Genomic DNA, 23,923 nt, shown 5'->3' with positions numbered 1-23,923 from the left:
GAGTCTTCTCCAACACCACAGTTCAAAAGCATCAATTCTTCGGTGCTCAGCCTTCTTCACAGTCCAACTCTCACATCCATATGTGACCACAGGAAAAACCATAGCCTTGACTAGACGAACCTTTGTTGGCAAAGTAATGTCTCTGCTTTTGAATATGCTATCTAGGTTGGTCATAACTTTCCTTCCAAGGAGTAAGCGTCTTTTAATTTCATGGCTGCAGTCACCATCTGCAGTGATTTTGGAGCCCCCCAAAATAAAGTCTGACACTGTTTCCACTGTTTCCCCATCTATTTCCCATGAAGTGATGGGACCGGATGCCGTGATCTTAGTTTTCTGAATGTTGAGCTTTAAGCCAACGTTTTCACTCTCCACTTTCACCTTCATCAAGAGGCTTTTTAGTTCCTCTTCACTTTCTGCCATAAGGGTGGTGTCATCTGCATATCTGAGGTTATTGAGATTTCTCCTGGCAATCTTGATTCTAGCTTGTGTTTCTTCCAGTCCAGCGTTTCTCATGATGTACTCTGCATATAAGTTAAATAAGTGGGATGACAATATACAGCCTTGACGTACTCTTTTCCTATTTGGAACCAGTCTGTTGTTCCATGTCCAGTTCTAACTGTTGCTTCCTGACCTGCATACAAATTTCTCAAGAGGCAGATCAGGTGGTCTGGTATTCCCATCTCTTGAAAAATTTTCCACAGTTTGTTGTGATCCACACAATCAAAGGCTTTGGCATAGTCAATCAAGCAGAAATAGATGTTTTTCTGGAACTCTCTTGCTTTTTCCATGATCCAGTGGATGTTGGCAATTTGATCTCTGATTCCTCTGCCTTTTCTAAAACCAGCTTGAACATCAGGAAGTTCACGGTTCACATATTGCTGAAGCCTGGCTTGGAGAATTTTGAGCATTACTTTGCTAGCGTGTGAGATGAGTGCAGTTGTGCGGTAGTTTGAGCATTCTTTGGCATTGCCTTTCTTTGGGATTGGAATGAAAACTGACCTTTTCCAGTCCTGTGGCCACTGCTGAGTTTTCCCAATTTGGTGGCATATTGAGTGCAGCACTTTCACAGCATCATCTTTCAGGATTTGGAATAGCTCAACTGGAATTCCATCATCTCCACTAGCTTTGTTTGTTTACTGCTTTCTTATTTTGCATAAGGTTATGATAATCCTTTCAGATATTTATGAAATGCTTTTGTATTTCAATTTTGAGTCAAAGGTTTATAAAAATTATAAAATCTTCCAAGTCTGTTAGGAGCATAAAGACCAAACCTCCCCAAACCAGATGAACTGATTTACTGCTGTTAATTGGGTCTGAGGTCATTGAAGCCTGAGATCTAAAAGATATCTTGAGAACTTCGCAGTGGAGTTGCTGTGGCAGGCTGTCTTTAAACTTGGACATGTTTGTTTGAAAAGATAGTATAGGTGGCTGGATTTTAGGGACTCTGATGTCCATGTTGCCTGACGGACATGAAGTCTGCCAGGCCAGGGGGCTCTGGCCCTGCTTTTGGAAACCTAGTTCTGTCACCAGTTGGTCAAGAGAATTACCCGTAATCGTATTAGTTTTAGTCAACAATGCCACAGTAACTGCTTCTAACTGCTAATCCTGTTTTTTTTTTTTAACATGTTTTCTGGTGTTTTTCATTTTTTTTTTGAAAATCGCAGTTTATGTATTTATAGTTGGCTGTTCCAGGTCTTCGTCGCCGGGTGCGGGCTTTCTCTAGCTGCGGTGATCGGGGGCTGCTCTCTAGGTGTGGTGCAGGGCTTCTCACTGCAGTAGTTGGGGGCACAGGCTCTAGGGCGTGGGCTCAGTAGTTGCGGCACGTGGGCTCTGGAGCACGGGCCTGAGCAGTTGTGGTGCATGGGCTTAGTTGCCCCATGGCATGTGGAATCTTCCTGGACCAGGGACCAAACTCATGTCTCCTGCATTAGCAGGTGGATTCTTAACCACTGGACCACTAGGGAGGTCCCTTCACCTGTATTCTGTCATCTGATTTCATGCTGACAGCTCCCTGTGATGTGGTAATTATTGCTGTTCGCTTGATATAGCAGAGAAAGGAAGCTGACCATGGGACGACAGACTGGCCCAACTTCATGCAGACTGAGCAGAGGAGCAGGACTCAGGTTTTCTGGCCACGAACCCCCAGTTCCTTCTGCCACAGCAGAGCTGTGCTGTGACCTCTTTGTGTGTGTGTGCTCAATCACAATCATGTCTGACTCTTTGCAACCCCTTGGAGCCCATGGGAGTTTCCAGGCAAGAATACTGGGGTGGGTTGCCATTTCCTCCTCCAGGGGATCTTTCCTGACCCAGGGATTGAATTCACATCTCCTGCATTGGCAGGTGGATTCTTTACCACTGCGCCACCTGGGAAGTTTTTTGGATGTGTTGGGAATGTAACGCTTGATGAATAGTATTTGATAGCTGTGTTGATTCTCTGCTGTGCTCAAGGTCAGATCTGACTTGGCTGGAAGCAGTGACAGGAGGCTTTTTACTTTCAGTAGCAGTGAGGACGGCCAGGACTTCAAATCTACAGATGATCTGAAACACACACGGAGCTGGGGAGTCAGATGGCCCCCGTCCTCGCATATTACTGCGGCAGTCAAGCGGAATGCATGGACGTGGGGCTTTGCTTTTTCTTTCTGTACCACTCTGGTAGAAACACTTGAGGTTACAGAAACCAGACAACAGTGAAGGAAGAAATAAACAGACCAGGCTGTGCTCATCTCTGAGCAGTTGAGTGCGCTGTCATTGACTTCCCTGGAGGCGGTTCTCACTGTCTATGCCCTGGGTTCTGACTGGAGTGGATGCTCGTCACGCCCCAGTCCTGGCTCCTCCAGGGGTGAGGATGTGAGGGATAGAACAGTCCGGCCAAGGCTGTGGTCAAGGTGAGGGAATGTACACAAGGAACTCATTTTTCATACTCTTTTGGAAGAATTGATACAGCCAAATTTCAAAATTAGAAAAAAATTATTTTACATCTTACACTTTTTTTTTTCCCTAACAGCAAAGCAGACCTTTACGTAACTACTTGTCTTGATTCTGATTTAGATGAATTAAAGCATCTTAGGACACAGTTAGCAAAAATATACTCTGTCTCTTAGCTTAAGAAAGCAGTACATGTTGACAGCATCAACCGAGCATGGTTTGCTGAGATGCAAGTGGTTGGTAGGGTTTTAAAGAAACTTTAGAGGTATTATATAAAGCAATGAACTGCCATAGCATGTAAAGTTAGGTTTAAGCAAGGAAAAGCTCTCTGGAGTTAATAAAGCAGCTTCGTTACTTCCTCTTGGGTTACGTGTCTTTCCTCACGTGATGTGAGCTGTCAGCAAAATGTTACGGGTCTTGTGTGTCCTTCAGCCACGTGCTTCCCGTGTGCGTCCCACTTATGTCGTGGCCGCCCCCGTTTCTGTTTGTCAGCTGGTGGGTTGTGAGGTGTTGCCCCTCCTGCCATCTCCCTCTAAGTAGAGAGGTTAAATCCCCATTTGCTCAGCCTTTAGTTCCTTATCACAGCCCCTGGAGCTCCTAAAATAAACATTTGACATCTTTCAGCTTAAAAAAAAAACTGGTATCTTGACTGTATTGATTTTCTCTAGATGTGAACATACTGATGCTAAAGAGTGTGTTCCCTCTGGTTGGAGAGGTTTATTGAAAACAGGAGGTTGAATCAAAATGCAGCCAGCCACTGGCAGGCCATATCCTGTGTTAGATGAAGTGAGTGGATTAATTATTTTTTTAAGTTAATTTTTATTGGAGTTTAGTTGCTTTACAACTTGTGTTCCCACTTTACAGTTGTGTTCCCACTGGATAGCAAAGTGAATCAGCTGTGTGTGTACACATAGCTCCTCTTCATGGGTTTCCCTACTATTCAGGTCATCACAGAGCACTGAGTAGAGTTCCCTGTGCTATAAGGTAGGTTCGCCTTCAGTTCAGTTCAGTCGCTCAGTCGTGTCTGACTCTTTGCGACCCCATGAACCACAGCACGCCAGGCCTCCCTGTCCATCACCAACTCCCAGAGTCCACCCAAACCCATGTCCATTGAGTTGGTGATGTCATCCAGCCATCTCATCTTCTGTCATCCCCTTCTCCTCCTGCCCTCGATCTTTCCCAGCATCAGGGTCTTTTCAAATGAGTCAGCTCTTCGCATGAGGTGGCCAAAGTATTGGAGTTTCAGCTTCAATATCAGTCCTTCCAATGAACACCCAGGACTGATCTCCTTTAGGATGGACTGGTTGGATCTCCTTGCAGTCCAAGGGACTCTCAAGAGTCTTCTCCAACACCACAGTTCAAAAACATCAATTCTTCGGCGCTCAGCTTTCTTTATAGTCCAACTCTCACATCCATACATGACCATTGGAAAAACCGTAGCTTTGACTAGACGGACCTTTGTCAGCAAAGTAATATATCTGCTTTTAAATATGCTATCTAGGTTGGTCATAACTTTCCTTCCAAGGAGTAAGCGTCTTTTAAGTTCATGGCTACATTCACCATCTGCAGTGATTTTGGAGCCTAAAAAAATAAAGTCAGCCACTGTTTCCCCTGTTTCTCCATCTATTTCCCATGAAGTGATGAGTCCAGATGCCATGATCTTCGTTTTCTGAATGTTGAGTTTTAAGCCAACTTTTTCACTCTCCTCTTTCACTTTCATCAAGAAGCTCTTTGGTTCTTCACTTTCTGCCATAAGGGTGGTGTCATCTGCATATCTGAGGTTATTAATATTTCTCCCAGCAATCTTGATTCCAGCTTGTGCTTCCTCCAGCTCAGCATTTCTCATGATGTACTCTGCATATAAGTTAAATAAAGAGGGTGACAATATACAGCCTTGACGTATTCCTTTTCCTATTTGGAACCAGTCTGTTGTTCCATGTCCAGTTCTAACTGTTGCTTCCTGATCTGCATACAGATTTCTCAAGAGGCAGGTCAGGTGGTCTGGGATTCCCATCTCCTTCAGAATTTTCCACAGTTTATTGTGATCCACAAGTCAAAGGCTTTGGCATAGTCAATCAAGCAGAAATAGATGTTTTTCTGGAACTCTCTTGCTTTTTCCATGATCCAGCTGATGTTGGCAATTTGATCTCTGGTTCCTCTGCCTTTTCTAAAACCAGCTTGAACATCTGGAAGTTCATGGTTCACGTATTGCTGAAGCCTGGCTTGGAGAATTTTGAGCATTACTTTACTAGCGTGTGAGATGAGTGCAATTGTGCGGTAGTTTGAGCATTCTTTGGCATTGCCTTTCTTTGGGATTGGAATGAAATCTGACCTTTTCTAGTCCTGTGGCCACAGCTGAGTTTTCCAAATTTGCTGGCATATTGAGTGCAGCACTTTCATAGCATCATCTTTCAGGATTTGAAATAGCTCAACTGGAATTCCATCACCTCCACTAGCTTTGTTCATCGTGATGCTTTCTAAGGCCCACTTGACTTCACATTCCAGGATATTTGGCTCTAGATGAGTGATTACACCATCGTGATTATCTGGGTCGTGAAGATCTTTTTTGTACAGTTCTTCTGTGTGTTCTTGCCACCTCTTCTTAATATCTTCTGCTTCTGTTAGGTCCATACCATTTCTGTCCTTTATCGAGCCCATCTTTGCATGAAATGTTCCCTTGGTATCTCTGATTTTCTTGAAGAGATCTCTAGTCTTTCCCATTCTGTCGTTTTCCTCTATTTCTTTGCATTGATTGCTGAGGAAGGCTTTCTAATCTCTCCTTGCTATTCTTTGGAACTCTGCATTCAGATGCTTATATCTTTCCTTTTCTCCTTTGCTTTTTGCTTCTCTTCTTTTCACAGCTATTTGTAACACCTCCCCAGACAGCCATTTTGCTTTTTTGCATTTCTTTTCCATGGGGATGGTCTTGATCCCTGTCTCCTGTACAATGTCACGAACCTCAGTCCATAGTTCATCAGGCACTCTATCTATCAGATCTAGTCCCTTAAATGTATTTCTCACTTCCACTGTGTAATTATAAGGAATTTGATTTAGGTCATACCTGAATGGTCTAGTGGTTTTCCCAATTACTTTCTTCAATTTAAGTCTGAATTTGGTAATTAGGAGTTTGTGATCTGAGCCACAGTCAGCTCCTGGTCTTGTTTTTGTTGACTCCATCTTTGGCTGCAAAGAATATAATCAATCTGATTTTGGTGTTGACCGTCTGGTGATGTCCATGTGTAGAGTCTTCTCTTGTGTTGTTGGAAGAGGGTGTTTGCTATGACCAATGCATTTTCTTGGCAAAACTCTATTAGTCTTTTCCCTGCTTCATTCTCTACTCCAAGGCCAAATTTGTCTGTTACTCCAGGTGTTTCTTGACTTGTTCTTTTGCATTCCAGTCCCCTGTAATGAAAAGGACATCTTTTGGGGGTATTAGTTCTAGAAGGTCTTGTAGGTCTTCATAAAACTGTTCAACTTCAGCTTCTTTAGCATTACTGGTTGGGGCATAGACTTGGATTACTGTGATATTGAATGGTTTGCCTTGGAAACGAACAGAGATCATTCTGTTGTTTTTGAGATTGCATCCAAGGACTGCATTTTTGACTCTTTTGTTGACCATGATGGCTACTCCATTTCCCGTGAGGGATTCCTGCCACAGTAGTAGATATAATGGTCATCTGAGTTAAATTCGCCCATTCCAGTCCATTTTAGTGTGCTGATTCCTAGAATGTTGGCATTCACTTTTGCCATCTCCTGTTTGACCACTTCCGATTTGCCTTCATTCATGGACCTGACATTCCAGATTCCTATGCAGTATTGCTCTTTACAGCATCAGACCTTGCTGTGTGTGGATGTATGACCAGCTGTATGTGACTGGTGATAGAAGTCACCAGTCACATCCACAGCTGGGTATTGTTTTTGCTTTGGCTCCATCCCTTCAATCTTTCTGGAGTTATTTCTTCACTGATCTCCAGTAGCATATTGGGCACCTACTGACCTGGGGAGTTCCTCTTTCAGTATCCTATCATTTTATTTAACTTATATGCAGAGTACATCATGAGAAATGCTGGACTGGAAGAAACACAAGCTGGAATCAAGATTGCTGGGAGAAATATCAATAACCTCAGATATGCAGATGACACCACCCTTATAGCAGAAAGTGAAGAGGAACTAAAAAGCCTCTTGATGAAGGTGAAAGTGGAGAGTGAAAACGTTGGCTTAAAGCTCAACATTCAGAAAATGAAGATCATGGCATCCAGTCCTATCACTTCATGGGAAATAGATGGGGAAACAGTGGAAACAGTGTCAGACTTTATTTTTCTGGGCTCCAAAATCACTGCAGATGGTGACTGCAGCCATGAAATTAAAAGATGCTTACTCCTTGGAAGGAAAGTTATGACCAATCTAGACAGCATATTCAAAAGCAGAGACATTACTTTGCCAACAAAGGTTCGTCTAGTCAAGGCTATGGTTTTTCCTGTGGTCACATATGGATGTGAGAGTTGGACTGTGAAGAAGGCTGAGCGCTAAAGAATTGATGCTTTTGAACTGTGGTGTTGGAGAAGACTCTTGAGAGTCCCTTGGACTGCAAGGAGATCCAACCAGTCCATTCTGAAGGAGATCAGCCCTGGGATTTCTTTGGAAGGAATGATGCTAAAGCTGAAACTCCAGTACTTTGGCCACCTCATGTGAAGAGTTGACTCATTGGAAAAGACTCTGATGCTGGGAGGGACTGGGGGCAAGAGGAGAAGGGGACGACAGAGGATGAGATGGCTGGATGGAATCACTGACTCCATGGACATGAGTTTGAGTGAACTCCGGGAGTTGGTGATGGACAAGGAGGCCTGGTGTGCTGCGATTCATGGAGTCGCAAAGAGCTGGACATGACTGAGCGACTGATCTGATCTGATCATTTTGCCTTTTCATACTGTCATGGGGTTCTCAGGGCAAGAATACTGAAGTGGTTTGCATTCCCTTCTCCAGTGGACCACATTCTGTCAGACCTCTCCACCATGACCCACCTGTCTTGGGTTGTCCCACGGGCATGGCTTAGTTTCATTGAGTTAGACAAGGCTGTGATCCTAGTATGATTAGATTGACTAGTTTTCTGTGAGTTGGTTTCAGTGTGTCTGCCCTCTGATGCCCTGTTGCAGCACTTACTGTCTTACTTGGGTTTCTCGTACCTTGGGCATGGGGTATCTCTTCACGGCTGCTCCAGCAAAGCGCAGCCGCTGCTCCTTACCTTGGATGAGGGGTATCTCCTCACCGCCACCCTTCCTGACCTTCAACATGGGATAGCTCCTATAGGCCTTCCTATGTCCACGCAGCCATGGCTCCTTGGATGTGGGGTTGGTCCTCCTGGCCGCTGCCCCTGGCCTCGGGTGTGGGGGTGTGGGGTAGGTCCTCCTGGCCTCAGCCCCTGACCTCGGACGCGGGGTAGCTCCTCTTGGCCGCCGACCCTGACCTCGGACGCGGTGTAGCTCCTCCCGGCCGCCGCCCCTGACCTTGGACTTGGGGTAGCTCCCCCCAGCCGCCGCCCCTGACCTCAGACTTGGGGTAGCTCCTCCCGGTCGCCGCCCCTGACCTCAGACTTGGGTAGCTCTTCTCGGCCGTTCCTGCGCTGTCGCAGCCTGGCACTCTTGGCTGCTGCCCCTGACCTCGGATGTGGGGTAACTCCTCTTGGCCGCCGCCCTTCGGGCATGGGATCCTCCCGGCTTCTGCCCTTGACCTCGGACATGGGGTAGCTCCTCTCGGCCGCCCACGCTTAGTGCGCCAGTCACAGCCACCCCAAGAGATCGCTAGTCTTTCCCATTCTGTTGTTTTCCTCTATTTCTTTGCATTGATCCCTGAGAAAGGCTTTCTTATCTCTCCTTGCTGTTCTTTGGAACTTTGCATTCAAATGGGTATATCTTTCCTTTTCTCCTTTGCTTTTGGCTTCTCTTCTTTTCACAGCTATTTGTAAGGCCTCATCAGACAGCTATTTTACTTTTTTGCATTTCTTTTACTTGGGGATGGTCTTGATTCCTGTCTCCTGTACAGCATCATGAACCTCTTTGCATAGTTCATCAGGCACTCTGTCTATCAGATCTAGTCCCTTAAATCTATTTCTCACTTCCACTGTATAGTCATAAGGGATTTGATTTAGGTCATACCTGAATGATCTACTTTCTCTCCTTTCTTCAATTTCAGTCTGAATGTGGCAATAAGAAGTTCATGATCTGAGCCACAGTCAGCCCTGGTCTTGTTTTTGTTGACTGTATAGAGCTGTTTCTTTGGCTGCAAAGAATATAATCAATCTGATTTCAGTGTTGACCGTCTGGTGATGTCCATGTGTAGAGTCTTCTCTTGTGTTGTTGGAAGAGAGTGTTTGCTATGACCAGTGCGTTCTCTTGGCAGGTTCTCCTTAGGTATCTATTTTATGCATAGTATCAATAGTACATATGTGTTGATCCCAATTTCTGATTCCTTCCCACTCATGGACTATTATTCAGCCATAAGAAGGAATGAAATTAGGTCATTGTAGAGATTGGCTGGACCCTAGAGACTGTCGTAGAGAGTGAAGTAAGTCAGGAAGAAAGAAGTATTCTGTATTAATTCATATATGTAGAATCTAGAAAAACTGTACTGATGGTCTCATTCACAAGGCAGAAGTAGAGACGTGACATAGAGAACAAACGCCCGGAGCAGCTTAATTCCTGATGAAAGTTCAGTTCTCTCCCAGCTGCCGTGCAGGTGAAGACGGGGGCCAGAGTGCCCTGACGCTACTGTGTCAAGTAGCCTTTCTGTCTTACAGACACCCAATCCCCAAACCAGGAATCGGAGCACAGCCTTGGTGTTGTCACTAAGCCTCTCCTAAGAGAAGAGAAACCAGGGCTTTCCTATGTGCTCACTGACTTCACACTGAGACAGAAGGTCCGCTTGTCAGTTGGAAAATGGCAGATTCCTCAAATCAGAATGGTCATGCACATCTGGTTGTGTGGTAGATTTTGCTCAAGGGTCAATTTGTTTTCATTTGTAATCAGAGTTTTGCACGTCAGCCTTTTGGGAATAGAAGGGACTTCTCTGCATCTCCTGCTTCTCAATGGTGCACCCAGGGAGAAGATGTATGCTGTCTGGACAGATGGTTTTTTTTTTTTTTAATAGTACAGTTCTTTTTACTTTATCCTAATTTTAATTTATCTGTGGCAAACATTCTTGAAAGAGACATTCACTATTGTTTTATTATGTGGGAGGAAGTATGCTTCTCAGTATTGAAAATGAAATAGTAGATCACGTTAACTATATTGAAATTTTTACTCCAAGTTTAATATCTTTAGGAATAGAGTGTCTTAATATGAAATATAAATAATAGAAAGAATTCAGTTATTCTCTATTCAAACAGTGATGATAAAATAGACCAAAATGTCTAAAGTTTTAAGCAGTATTGCATCAACTCTGGTTTAAAATAGTCTTCATCTGCTGTTGTAGGAGACTTCACCTTGACTTCAGTTCTTTGCACAGGCATTACCGTGACAAGGATTGGATAGGTGATAACATTGTTCACTGTTGGATGGTTTTGGGGTGTGAGACTCAGAACACGTTGCTGTGTTGAAATGGTCAGTCCATTTTAAAATGATTGGTCATGGTGGTACTGGTTTCCCAGATGGCACTAGTGGTAAAGAACCTGCCTGCCAATGCAGGAGATTTAAGAGATGCAGACCTTCCCTGGGTTGGGAAGATCCCCTGGAGGAGAAATGGCAACCCACTCCAGTATGCTTGCCTGGAGAATCCCATGGATGGAGGACCCTGATGGGCTATAGTCCATGGGGTCACAAAGAGTTGGACACGACTGAAGCAACTTAGCATGGTCTTGTACAAAGGCTGAATCGCTGATAGAGATAAAACTCCTTCCTTTAAACCAGTTCCGGAAAGAACCCTCTGCCTTTTGGAATCCCCAGAGCACCCAGTCTTCAGGCAGCTGTTCACTGAGCACTTACTGTGTCTCAGGTTGTATGGGGTGCTGGGCTCTGAGAAATTCTTACCTCTGGTAACATTTCTGTTTCACCTGTTTCAAACCAAAACAGGAAACAAGTAGGTTAGGTGTGTTGTTGTTCAGTCGCTCGGTCGTGTCTGATTCTTGGTAACCCCATGGACTGTAGCCTGCCTGGCTCCTCTGTCCATGGGATTCTCCAGGCAAGAATACTAGATGTTCCCTTCTCCAGAGGATCTTCCTGACCCAGGGATCGAACCCTGGTCTCCTGCACTGCAGGCAGATTCTTTACCATTGAGCCACCAGGGCAGCCGGTCTTGTCTGGATAAGTCCTACTTATTATGTGCAAAGCCAAGGGCCACCACAGGGTCAAGCTTGGGTTTTCTTGAGCTGGAATTTGGACAGAATAAGAATTTTTCCTTTTTTCTCTTATTCTCCCTTAGCAACCTTATCTATTATTATTATTATTTCAAAATTATTTATTTTTAATTGGAGGATAATTTACAGTGTTGTGTTGGTTTCTGACATACATCTGCATGAACCAGCCGTGTCCCCTCCATCCTGAGCCCCCCTCCCAACTCCTACCTCATCCCACCCCTCCAGGTTGTCACAGAGCACCAGGTTGGGCTCCCTGTGTCATACAGCAGCTTCCCATTCGCTATCTGTTTTACATATGGTAATGTATATGTTTCAGCACTACCCTTTCAATTTCTTCCACCCTCTCCTGCCCCCAACCTTATCATTTACGGATCTTTGTCCATTCTGGCATGGAGAAATCTTTATATCTGCCTTTTTTTATGATTGCAGAAAATTGTATTTTAATATATAAAATAATATTTAGTGGCTTAAAATAGGTAATTTGGAGGTTACCATAGCAAATGTCCAGAAGTCGTTAAGTCTCTTCTTTTTTAAGAGCTGGTAAATAGTGGACTATGGAATGATGTACTTTTGTATTTTCTGTATATGGGCTATCTGAGTTTGTCTTCCAGTTTGCTGACTGGCATAGCTAGACACTTAACTTTGACATTGCATGGGTAGTTTTTGCATATCATTTATTTTTATTTAGGTTGGGGGGAAAATATAAATGATTTAATAAAGGTTCAAAATATTGACCTGAAGATTTGGTTCATCAGAGTTGAGATTCTTAAATCAACAGTATAAAATCTAGTTTTTTTTTATGTTGATGATCTTTTCTATTAAAACAACAGTGGAATCCCTTTAAAATTGAGATGCACAGGTAGTAACTTTAAAAAAAGTATAGAAGAAAGCAATTACTGAGATAGTTGGTCAAGTGAATTAGTATCAAATCGTGGTCAAGCTGATTTCTCTGTGTCGGGTGTGGAGTCACAGCTAACTTTGAGCATCTCACCCTAAAATACAGAAAATCAGCCAAGTTTTCTGCTGTTTGTGTTTATTAAAATAATTTATCTGTTCATGATACAGTTTTAGAATCTGCAGTGGTTTTCGATTTTATTTCTTCTACACTTTCGAAAAGTGCGACACAATACTATCAGCCATCACATTTTGTGATTTTTAAAAAATTAATTAATTAATTTTATTTGGAGGCTCATTACTTTATAATATTGTGGTGGTTTTTGCCACACATTGACATGAATCAGCTGCTGGTGTACATGTAGTGATTCTTAATGGCAGGGTCATGTCCTTTATAGGGTCGGGTGGTTCTGTTGGCATCTTTGGGTGGAGACGTGTACTTTGAAAAGGTTCCCTCCTCCATTGTGAGGGAGGCAAGTATACATCTCAACGAGAACCGCACAGAATATTCCAGCCCTTAGAAGTAATTGTATCCCCACACCTCTAAAAAACATCTAAAACTCCGGTTGTGAATTTCAAATAAAGCAGCCTGGGGAAAGAGAAAAATTAGTTAAAATTAACTTCTACACAGCAGTCTGATCCGACTAGACAATGTATCTTCCTGTGGAAGCAGAAATGAGGAGGGCCTGTGCTGTTGAGGTTTCTCAGGGTAGGAGGGGAGCGCTAAGCCTTGGAACACCTGGAGAAGAACACGTGCTGGTCCCCTTCCTTTCTGGGAGGTCATCCCGTCACGCGGGGGTTCCAGCTTCTTGGGTCACTGTGCCAGTGATGGTCCCCTCTCTCGTTTTTTCAGTCCCCATCGTGAAGCAGACTTGGGCGGGGCAGGCAGGTCACCTCGAATACTACAGTGATTACGCAGACAACTCCATTCCGACGGTGGATCTGGGGATTCCTAACACAGATAGAGGTGAGTCCTCGGTCCTGACTGATCCTCTTACTCAGAATGTCCATTCTGTAAATATAGTAGCTTAGGATAAAAATGAAGTATTTTATAAATACTGTAATGTTCCCCTTGTGTAAGTTTCTTTCCTTCCTCCTCACATCTTTATCCATGGATGTGGACCGATTCTTGCAGTTTAAGCACTGCTTTTAGTATTAACAAAAGTTCCAAGTTTTTAGTTGGTCATATGTAAGTGACTGACATACATGACGATTATGCGCATGACAGTTATGGTAGAGTTTAAGCACAGATTTTTTGTACCTTCATAATTCACTGTGGCCATAATGGGGTGCCTGTGTCTTAGTCACTCAGTCATGTCCGACTCTTTGTGACCCCATGGACTGTAGCCCTCCAGGCTCCTCTGTCCCTGGGATTCTCCAGGCAAGATTACTGGAGTGGGTTGCCATTCCCTTCTCCAGGGGATCTTCCCAACTCAGGGATCAAACCTAGGTTTCCTGCATTGCAGACGATTCTTTACCATCTGAGCCACCAGGGAAGCCCCCCTCCCAGAGTTAACTTTTCGTATTCCCATGCAAAGTGTCTCTTCATTTAATTTTAGCCATTTATTCAGCCAGTATTATCATCCGACTGTGGTGTGCTGGCCCCTGCTAGACACTGAGGGAAACAGGAATGAAGCTGATGGTTTCCATCTTCCAGAAGCTTATGGTCTGTTACGGTCCAGGATGCATTTCATTTGTATTTCTGAGAGGCACTTAACCACATCCTACATGGGACATATGTAGTATAAGCTCATATACGTATATATAATATATAAGTAAATTGTTGAAGTACACTTGTTTTTCTCTTCAGATTGTAGGCTAATTCAAAACATTTTTTATTTCAAAAAATTGGAAGTATAAATTTGGCCACCTCACCTTCAGATGCTTTATTCATCTTAATTTTTATCCATTGTTCCTGCCACATTTTTCTTTAGTTTTCTGGTTCCCCCCAAACCTTTTTATGAAAAAAAGAGTAGTAAGTTGATGATCTTGTTCTATAGAGTAATTTATCTTGATTATTTTATGATACTGTCACTCATAATGCTGTGATTGATAAAGTAGAATCAATACGCCATCCTGTAGTATTGATTATTCTGACAAGATTAGCATATATATCACTAAGTCTGTCTGTTGCTGTCTGTTTTGGAAAAATGATTTCAGATGGAATTTTCCTTTTTTTTTGTTTATCTTGCTTTTTAGACTCTAATACTCATAAATTGATGCATTCTTGATTTGTTTTATTTTCAGTCTGACCTTATTATTGCTTATATTTATGTTCTACCTTATCCAAAAGGAATTTGAGATGGCTTTCAAAAATATATACCATAATGTACTAAAATGTATTATGGTAACCATACTATAATGGTTAAAAATACGTAGAGTGATCAAGAATAAGAAAAGTAATGGTTAGTTGAGTGCTTTGTTCTCTACTGTGTCACTTAATACTTTGTTGAATTGAGGGGTTTATTCTTATTTATTGACTTGCATTCTCTCCCCAAGCATTTATTGCTGTCCTGGCCTCAGCATTTTCCATGAAAGGTTTGCTCTCTGTCGGCATCTAAGGGACTGTGCCTCTGATAGCACTGTATCTTCAGTGTACATCCCAGAGCTGGCCACCATGTCTGGCGTTTTAGAAACATAATAGCAAATATTTACAAAATACATAATCGACAGTATAATATTGTATCTTGCACCATTGTTTCCCTAAGGTTGTGATGCCTGAGGTTCTAATGTTTCTTTCAGAATAAGGTGGTCTAAGGAAAGAAGCCAGGCTCCTGTTATTTCTGCAAGACTTAACAAATTTCTTATGTGTCTGGAGTGAACTACAGTGTTTCCTATACCTGACTTTGTGTAATTCCCCTCACCTCTCTAGGTCTTCAGTCTCTCATGTATGAAATGAATGACTGACTTCATGATTTTTATCATTCCCCCTGGTTCACTAAGTCCATGGAAATTAGAAAAGGCTGGTTTTCAAAATTTCAAATTCTTAAGTGAATACCAGTGTTTAAACTTTGACTCACAATGTTTTAAGGATTGTAAGTTTTCTTCTCACCTTTCCTAGGTCATTGTGGAAAGACATTTGCCATTTTGGAAAGATTTCTAAATCATAGCCATGACAAAATACCGTGGTTGGTCATTGTGGATGATGACACATTAATAAGGTAAGGGGCCCTCTTGTCCTCAGGCGGCTTTAAATTCTACATGTATTCATAGGCAGAAACTAGGGTGGGTACTTCTGCTGCTGGCCAGCATGTAGAAACAGGGACTGGATTTTACCCTCACATCTGAAACATGTTTCCTCCCCCCCGCCGCCCCCCATGCTGTAAAGGACACAGTATCTGAAATGAGTTATTTTTAAAACATGGACAGTAGACAATACAGTATTATATGTATAATAACTCAAACCTAAATAATTCAAAACTAAAATAATTTTAATGTTGAAATCAAACATCAGTCATATCACTAAATGTGAGTGGGTTTAGCTCACCTAACAAACTTTTCAAAGTGCTTCATAAAACAAGCCCCAAATCTATGCTTTATATGAAAGACACATAAACATAGTCATTCCAAAAGTCTAATGATAAAGGGATGGGTAAGGTTTGCCAAGCCAGTGGGAACAATAAAAATAAAAAATTCAGTTCCCAACTCAAGCTAGGAAAAGAATCACAAAGTCAACCCAGATAAACAAGGAAGAAAATAATAATAAAGATACATGCAGAAATAATGAGGTAGAGGTCAAAAAAGCAGAGGATCAAACTAAAGAGCCAAAATTTTGGTTCCTTGAAAAAAAAATTAACAAATTGTATCAAGTGATTTCCAGTAGATACCATTACGTGGAAAAAGCCAAGTGCATAAGAGTGTATTTTGTTTGCTTCCCTGTGTGTAAGAAAGAAGGGGAAATAAAACATACCCATGTGGACTTAGCTGTTCAAAAACAAAGTGGGCAGATAAACTGGAAGTCCATGAAGTAGCTCCCACAGAGGGGTGGGTGGGAGCGTGGGGTAGATGGAGGTGGGGTATGTGTGCCCCTTTTCTATCTCTTTGTTTAGTCTTGACTTTGGGAAGTGTGCTCATATTTTACCTATTGAAAAATAAAATGAATCTATAAGGACGGGAAAAATCAATAAGGATGAGGAGAAAGCTGAAACAAACTAACTGTATTTCAGATGAAAACATAATCACACTGAAGGGAAAATATAAAGCAAATACTGCTGAAGATGGGTTTTAGAGACACACCTTCAGGGGTAGAGAAGTGGAGATGCCAAAGAACTCCTGAGATTTCAGTCGGTCTGGTTTTTGTCATGAAGCAACTCTGAAGGTACGTTAGGTAGGTTGTAGGACTGAGTAGAATGCTAAGTGGAAATAGTGTTGGGTGGGAGCCATGGTTCTCACTGTGGAAGGACATGGATGGGCCAGGTCAAGCTGATAGGCTGGAAGACTGGAAGTAGAGAAATCTCCAAGAATTCATAATTTCCATTAGACTCATGGTTTTTACAGTGTGTGTGTGTGTGTGTGCACACACATATCTTTCTAGTTCTTCACACCAAAGAAGACCAGATACAAAGATCCCCAGTAGCACCGAGCAACTAATGAACAGAACTAATACTACAACTTTCCTACTAAAAGGAACCAGGCCTTCTCAGAGAAAGAGCTGATTTTAAGGTTGAGGCAAGGAAGATATAGGAAGACATTTTAACTTTTTTTTTTCTTATGCCAGAGAGTTAGGAAGTGCTTAGGAAAAAAAAGAAAGAAAGAAGAATGCATGTTAAGAGGACACAGGAGCAAGCTTGAAGAGGTTCCCGTTGGTGGAATCTGGGACAAGCATTAGTGTCATTGAGGATGATAATGGATTAGGAACCATGACAATTAGGAAGCAATAAGTTCATGCTTATAATAAAAAAGTAATGAGGCAGATCTAGCTCCATAACAAAATACCAAATAATAAACAAAATAATTTATGTTAAACAATAGAAATTTATTTCTCGTTTTGGAGGCTGGGATGTCCAAGATCAAGGTGCTGGTGAGGCAGGTTTCTATGGCTCTTCTCTTGGTTTGAGGGTGGCCGCTGGCCTGGTGTGTGCTCGCGGGACCTCTTCTTTGTCTGCCATGGAGAGTGTTCTCTGGTGTCTCCTCTCATACAGACACAAGTTCTGTCGCATCCAAGTCCTACACTGGTGACTTCACTGAACCTCCTTCTAGGCCCTGATAGCTTACGGGGAACCGTGTTGGATTCGTGATCTCTGAAGAAGATTTAACTTCGGGATCAGGGACCAGGCTTGATCACTCAAGAGCTTTTGTGCAACAGAGTTTTATTAAAGTATAGAAGGAGACAGAGAAAGCTTCTGACATAGATATCAGAAAGGGGATGGAGAGCGCCCCCCGCCCCTTGATAGCCTAAGCAAGGGAGTTAAATACTTTTAAAATTAGTTATTGGAATAAATTGAAAGAATGTGTCAAGGTTGTAAACATCTTACTAGACCCACTCCCATAATTTACATTTTAAGATAACAGATTAGCCAGAAGGTTTTCAGAAAGGAGAGCCTGTCCTCAAGCAGGATATATTGTTGTTATATGATCCTTGAAAAGTGAAGTTGCTCAGTCCTGTCCAACTCTTAGTGATCCTGTGGACTGTAGCCCACCAGGCTCCTCCATCCATGGGATTCTCCAGGCAAGAATACTGGAGTGGCTTGCCATTTCCTTCTCCAAGGGATCTTCCCGACCCAGGGATTAAACCCAGGTCTCCCACATTGCAGGCAGACGCTTTAACCTCTGAGCCACCAGGGAAACCCTATATGATCCTTAGTACAGAGTTAAAACTGAGTTGTTGTGTAATCACCAGTTCTGGGCTTAAAGGAAACATTTTATGGGACTGAGACTAAGGAATGTAGAGGAAAGAAAAAAGATGTTTGTCCTTTCCTCCTCCCTGAGAATTCCAGAGCCCTGTCTCCACTTCGAGAGCCCCAGACCCCTTTCTCCTCCTTGGGGACCCTGGACTTATCAACCTGCCTAGGAATTAACTCTCTCAGCCCCATATCCAAATATAGTCACCTGGGGGGTTAAGGCTTCAGCATATGAATGTTGTGCGTGGGACACAGTTCAGTCCACAGCGGGCAGATTCTGGCTAGCAGGGAGCAAGGAGTTCTGACTGGTTGATGGAGCTGGAAAAGTCATCTCTCTGACACCATCAGAGTAAAGACTGATTCAGGCAAGAAACTGACGGATGCCAAACTAGGGATAAGTTTTAATGAGGACCAGGATACTTGCTAGTGTTGGAGTGTCTGCCGGAGACTCTGAGAAACAGCAAAGGCAAAATAGCAAGTGTCCAGGGGAGACCCCGGGCAGCACCGTGTGATCAAAACAGACCCTCCCAGTGGAGGACAGGCGGATGCCGCAGGCCAGACGGCATGCCTTCTGTGTCCCTGCAGCACCTGAGGATGTGTAACCTTGCCTTTGTTATGAGGAAACATCAGACAAACCCAAGATGAGGACCAATCTATTAAAAGGGGGGTGGGCATTTATTTTTTAAAAATACCAGTGTCATGAAAGATTAAAAAAACTGAGGAACCGTTAAAGGAGATGAAACTGAGAATAAAGTGAATGACAAATAAATGCATTTTTCTGAGCAGCTAATGGATATTCCCACAGCCCTGTGGAAGCTGTCACTGTTGACATACGACAAGGAGGCATAGGGGCCGGAGGTATAGACAGACAGACACAAAAGGCCACAGATTAGGGAAGCCTCCCTAGAGGAGGCCGTAAGTACAGTGCAGTGGTGTGCCACAATCTGAAGGCCCCCTGGAAAGCTTTGCTGCCCAAATTCCCTTCCCGCCTTGCCTTCACCTGCCTGCCAAGGACTCATCTGTACTTTACAGGTTCCTTTTTTAGCCATCAAGGATTGTAACAGATACCAGCGAGGTCTGAAAAGGTACACTGAGGAGTTCATTCAGTGGGGAGCAGACCACTGGCCACCCTCCTTCCTCGCCTGGCCACGCTGCCCATGCACACAAGGCAGCCACTGCTGGTCTGGGCTTGTGAAAACAGGGGGAGACCCTTGTTTCTCAGTTTCTCTCCTGTTTCCAGTGATGTACAGTGTATATCAAGTTTTTTTCTTTTTAAAAATCTTTCTTCTGTAAGTCTCCTGAATTTCATCTCTGTGACTGAGAGGGAGTATTGCAGAGTATAACCAGTGGGATGTAAGAACCGTAAAATATGTATTCTGCAGACACATTTGAATTAAGGAACTGTCGCTTCTGTTCCCTTGGGAATCTTAGCATCTCCAGGCTCCGGCACCTGCTGAGCTGCTACGACACCCGTGAACCCGTGTTTCTGGGAGAGCGTTACGGCTACGGGCTGGGCACCGGTGGCTACAGCTACGTCACGGGAGGAGGAGGGTAACTATAAGCTTGGCTTTCTGGAAATTGCACTTCTGTTTCCGGGATGCAGGGGTGGGTCTGTGCTATGGGCTCTAGGCTGATACCTAAGAGCTCTGTAAATGGGGGGAGCTGTTACTATGATAGGAACGTGAACATTAAAAAGAACCCACAGTGAAGAACATTTTATTCCTTGAAGAAATTATATATATATAAATGTATGTATATATAGATGATATATATAGATGATAGTTGGTAGAAATGTGCCTGTAGTAGTGATTGCTTCTAGGTGGCCAGTTAGTTTTGATCGTCTGTTTGAATGAAAAAAATTTGGGGTCTAGATTTTCATTTCAGAAAATAATTCATTAGACTTCTTAATTATCCCGTGCTTATTGATTGTATTTGGGGAAAAGAGTAGTTACAGAAGTTTAGATTTAAGCAATTATGGGATATTTGTGTGGGATTTATGGGTTTTAAATATAGTTAAGAATCAGTGCTTTTAGGTAAGCTTCTGCCTAATCTCTTATGGGGAGAGATTTTGATTTGATTTGTGTAGGTGAATCAGTCAAGCAGTTGGCCTGTTCTGTTGTTTCTATAGTATTTGCTGCTGGGTGTTTAGGGAGAATCTTCTTATCCACTGTAGTGATTTACACGTATTCAGCAGGTTTTGTTGAGTATCCACTATGTGGTGGGCAGCATTCACTGGATTGTAGGTTTCTGAACCCTCGGACTTTTTATTCTTACTTGGCAATCCCCTAGTTAGAACCGGGCCTACGACTACAGGGTGGTCTTCCAGGGGTTCCCGTTTTGGTCTGGCCTGGTTAGTGGTGACTGAAGTATGGTTGTGGAGGTGGCCTTTCCTAGTGATAACCAGGCCTGGGCAAGTTCTGATCTTTGTTGATCTACCTGAGGCCATTAGCAGTAGGAAGCAGGGGTCCACAGAGGCCTTGGAGAAGACACTAAAGCATCAAGCCGAGGAGTGTTGAGCTCGTCATCATTTAAGAAGGTTCCAGCTCTTTGCAGCCTTGTGGTAATGCATCAGTATCCTGGGTGAGGGGCTGGTGTCCATTAAGCCAGAGTTTCCCCTTTTGTAAAGGGTAGTGAAGAACAGGGAAGCCTGGCATGCTGCAGTCCATGGTGTCGCAAGGAGTCGGACACAACTGAGCGGCTGAACAACTGTGCTTTGTACTTGGGTCGATATATTTTGCAGCAGGAATGTGTTAATACTTTGACCCCAGAAGGGGCAGAGCCATAGCCTCCTGGTCCCCCCGCCCCTCGTCCTCCTCCCTGCTGTGCTGATGTCAGAGACTCTCTGTGGTCCTCTCGCTGCCTGCTCAGAGGCTGCACTGCCTTCCTGTTGCTGTTAGTCTGAACTCTCCTCTCCTACTGCAGGCGTCTGACTAGAAGATGATCGCTCAGATTTCAACCAGACTCACACTGACCTGGATCGGGCCTCACTTTTAACCACTTCCCGTTGGCCTAACCCCCAGCCCCCAGGTGCTCAAGACCCGGCCTTGGGGCTACGTCTCTAACCTGTCTTTCCTCCTGCCTTCCCACCCCCAGACCCTCTCTCCCAGGCAAGGCTCTTCCCTGGAAGCCGGCTCATCTAGGCTTCCACTCACTCTCTTTAGCAGTTCCTTAGGTTAGTGTGATTTGTATCTTATTTGGGTTTTTCTTTGCGGGACCAGGGGAGTGGAAGTCTTTCGCGCCCTTGTACAGCCCCTCATTTCCATTGGGATAAAGTCCAGTTTCCTCACTGGGGCTCACCAGGTCTGCCTCTGTCTTAGCAGATGCTGTTCTATTGTCTTAGCCTCGTTTATCTTCGCCCTCATCCTGAGAGAATTCGTGCTGAACCTCTTTCAGTTCCTCAGAGGCACTGTCTTTTAACGCTTCCCTCACATACGGCGTCTGCTGCTCTCTTCACAGCACAGTTCCCCACCGCGCCCCCGGCCGCCTTCCGCCTCTGTCACCTGGCTAATCCTTCTGCTTCTCGTGGACAATATATCATTCTCAAGCCCTAAGCTAGTCTGGCTCCTGAATCTGGGTTAGATACTTTCCTCATATACACGAAGCACATTATGGTGACCATTATCATTTAATTGCCTATTTACTTTCCTGTTTTCTACCCAAATTATGAATTATTTGAAGGAGACACCTGCATCTCATTTCTCATTCCATCCTCACTGCCTGTCGTGGAGACGCAGTTTTACAGGGTCCAGGGGACAAATGAATAAGCAGATGCATGAACACTGGTACTGATCTTTATATGACTAACATGGACCAGTGTCATGTTCTGTTCATAGCAGCACTTCACAAAGATGCAGAAACATTCTTCGTGAGATTGTCTCATTTCTGCCTTTGATAAAAGCTGCAGGCATAATAGTTTCTCTGATGTTACAAGAGATTTTTCTGATGATCTAACTTAAGAACCAACATGCTTTTTTTCTAAACAGCAAGTCAGAATCAATCAATGGCTTTTAAAAACCAGTTAATGGATCACAACCAACATTTAAAAATAATGAAATATAGAACAGAACAGAATAAAATAGATATATTATGTAGCAAATGTTATGTGTATTTTTCAGTTTTACACCCATACACAAAACATAAATGGTTATATATGGACTGTGTTTCTGTTTCCTCACTGTGGTTTAGAGTCGAATAAGTTTTTGAAAACCATTGCTTTAAATCACCCTCTTAAGCCCCAGTTATCAGGGATAACCCAGGAGTGTGGACTCCAGTGATGTATGTGTGGAAAATGAGACCTTTGCACTATTAGAATCCAGCTGTCTGTTTTCCACTTTGTTGCTTACTCCTTGAAAGTTTGGGTAATTAGAGATAATTAGTTCAATAACTGTTTTCTTAAAAAGTGCTTACATATGTTTGGGTATGAAGCTGTGCTCAGGATGTCATTGGTGATCTGGATCCTCCTTGGAAGAGGCCTCGGTTCTGTTGCCCAGAGAGGCCACCATGACCTGTTCATCTGCTCAGAGCCCAGCACAGGTCTGGCCTGTTTCTGACACACTTCTGCAGGTGTCTTGATTTGCAGGTATGCCCTTGGCAAGTCCCTGGCTCCTATTTTAGTCTTCCTTATTTTAAAACTATTTTTAAAATTACTATATTGTATGTTAAAGGAAGTCATATTATTAGTCTTATAGCCTTTCAACATCTTTTTTATAATTAACATTTTTTACTTTTATTTTTTTAACTGATGGTTTACACAGTGTTGTGCTCATTTCTGCTGTACAGCAAAGTGACTCAGTTATATAGACATTCTTCTCAAATATTCTTTTCCACTATGGTTTATCCAGGAGACTGGATATAGTTCCTGTGCTAGTCAGTAGGACCTTGTAGTTTATCCATTCTAAATGCAATAGCTTGCATCTATAAGGAGAAGGAAATGGCAGCCCACTCCAGTATTCTTGCCTGGAGAATTCCGTGGACAGTGGAGCCTGGTGGGCTGCAGTCCATGGGGTTGCAAAGAGTCAGACACGACTGACTAACACCTACGTCTGTAACTCTAAACTCCCATTCCATCCCTCTTTCCCCGCCTTGGTAACCACAAGTCTCTTTTCTATGAGTCTGTTTCTGTTTTGTAAATAGATTCATTTGTGCCATATTTTAGATCCCACATAAAAGTGCTATTACATGGTATTTGTCTTTCTTTCTGATACCTTTACTTAATATGATAACCTCTAGTTGCATCCATGTTGCTGCAAGTGGCATTATTTCATTTTGTTTTTAATGACTGTGTAGCATTCCATTGTGCATGTGTGTGTGTGTGTGTGTGTGTATGTGTGTATGTATCGCATCGTTTTTATCCATTCGTCTGTTAGACATTTTAGTTTCCACGTCTTGGCTGCTGTGAATAGTGCTGTGAATGCAGGGGTACATGTCTCTTTTGAATTATAGTTTTGTCTGAGTGGGACTGTTGGATCATATGGTAATTCTAGTTTTAGTTTTCTGAAGAACCTCTATACTATTTTGCATAGTGACCGCATCAGCTTACATTCTCACCTACAGTGTGAGAGAGTTCCCTGTTCTCCACACCCTCTCCAGCATTTGTTATTTGTAGACTTTTTAATGATGGCCATTTTGACCAGTGTGAGGTGGTGCCTCGTTGTAGTTTTAGATTCTCATTTCTGTAATAATTAGCGATGTTGAACATCTTTTCCTGTGCCTATTGGCTATCTGTATGTCTTCTTTGGAGAAATGTCTGTTAAGGTCTTCTGCTCAGTGTTTGGGTTGTTTTTCTGTTGAGCTGTATGAGCTATTTGAATATTTTGGAAATTAAGCCCTTGTTGCATCATTTGCAAATATTTTCACCCATTCCATAGGTTGTCTTTCTTTCATGACTTCCTTTGCTGTACAAAAGCTTGTAAGTTTG

At 43.1% G+C, this 23,923-nt stretch overlaps 1 protein-coding gene across 1 annotated transcript in view; it reads left to right on the top strand.

Moving 5' to 3' along the window:
- B3GLCT (beta 3-glucosyltransferase) overlaps window positions 1-23,923 on the top strand; it is a 117,957-nt gene that overhangs the window by 78,825 nt on the left and 15,209 nt on the right. The window contains exons 11-13 of the mRNA XM_070380464.1: window positions 13,020-13,133; window positions 15,228-15,327; window positions 19,438-19,557. Coding sequence (XP_070236565.1) covers window positions 13,020-13,133; window positions 15,228-15,327; window positions 19,438-19,557 — 334 coding nt within the window. The remainder of the gene's footprint in view (window positions 1-13,019; window positions 13,134-15,227; window positions 15,328-19,437; window positions 19,558-23,923) is intronic.

This window comes from Bos mutus, chromosome 12 (genome assembly GCF_027580195.1).
Source record: "Bos mutus isolate GX-2022 chromosome 12, NWIPB_WYAK_1.1, whole genome shotgun sequence".
In the NCBI taxonomy this organism is placed as follows: domain Eukaryota; kingdom Metazoa; phylum Chordata; class Mammalia; order Artiodactyla; family Bovidae; genus Bos; species Bos mutus.
Note: the sequence above shows the minus strand (reverse complement) of the source record. Positions and strands in the feature narration are given on the sequence as shown.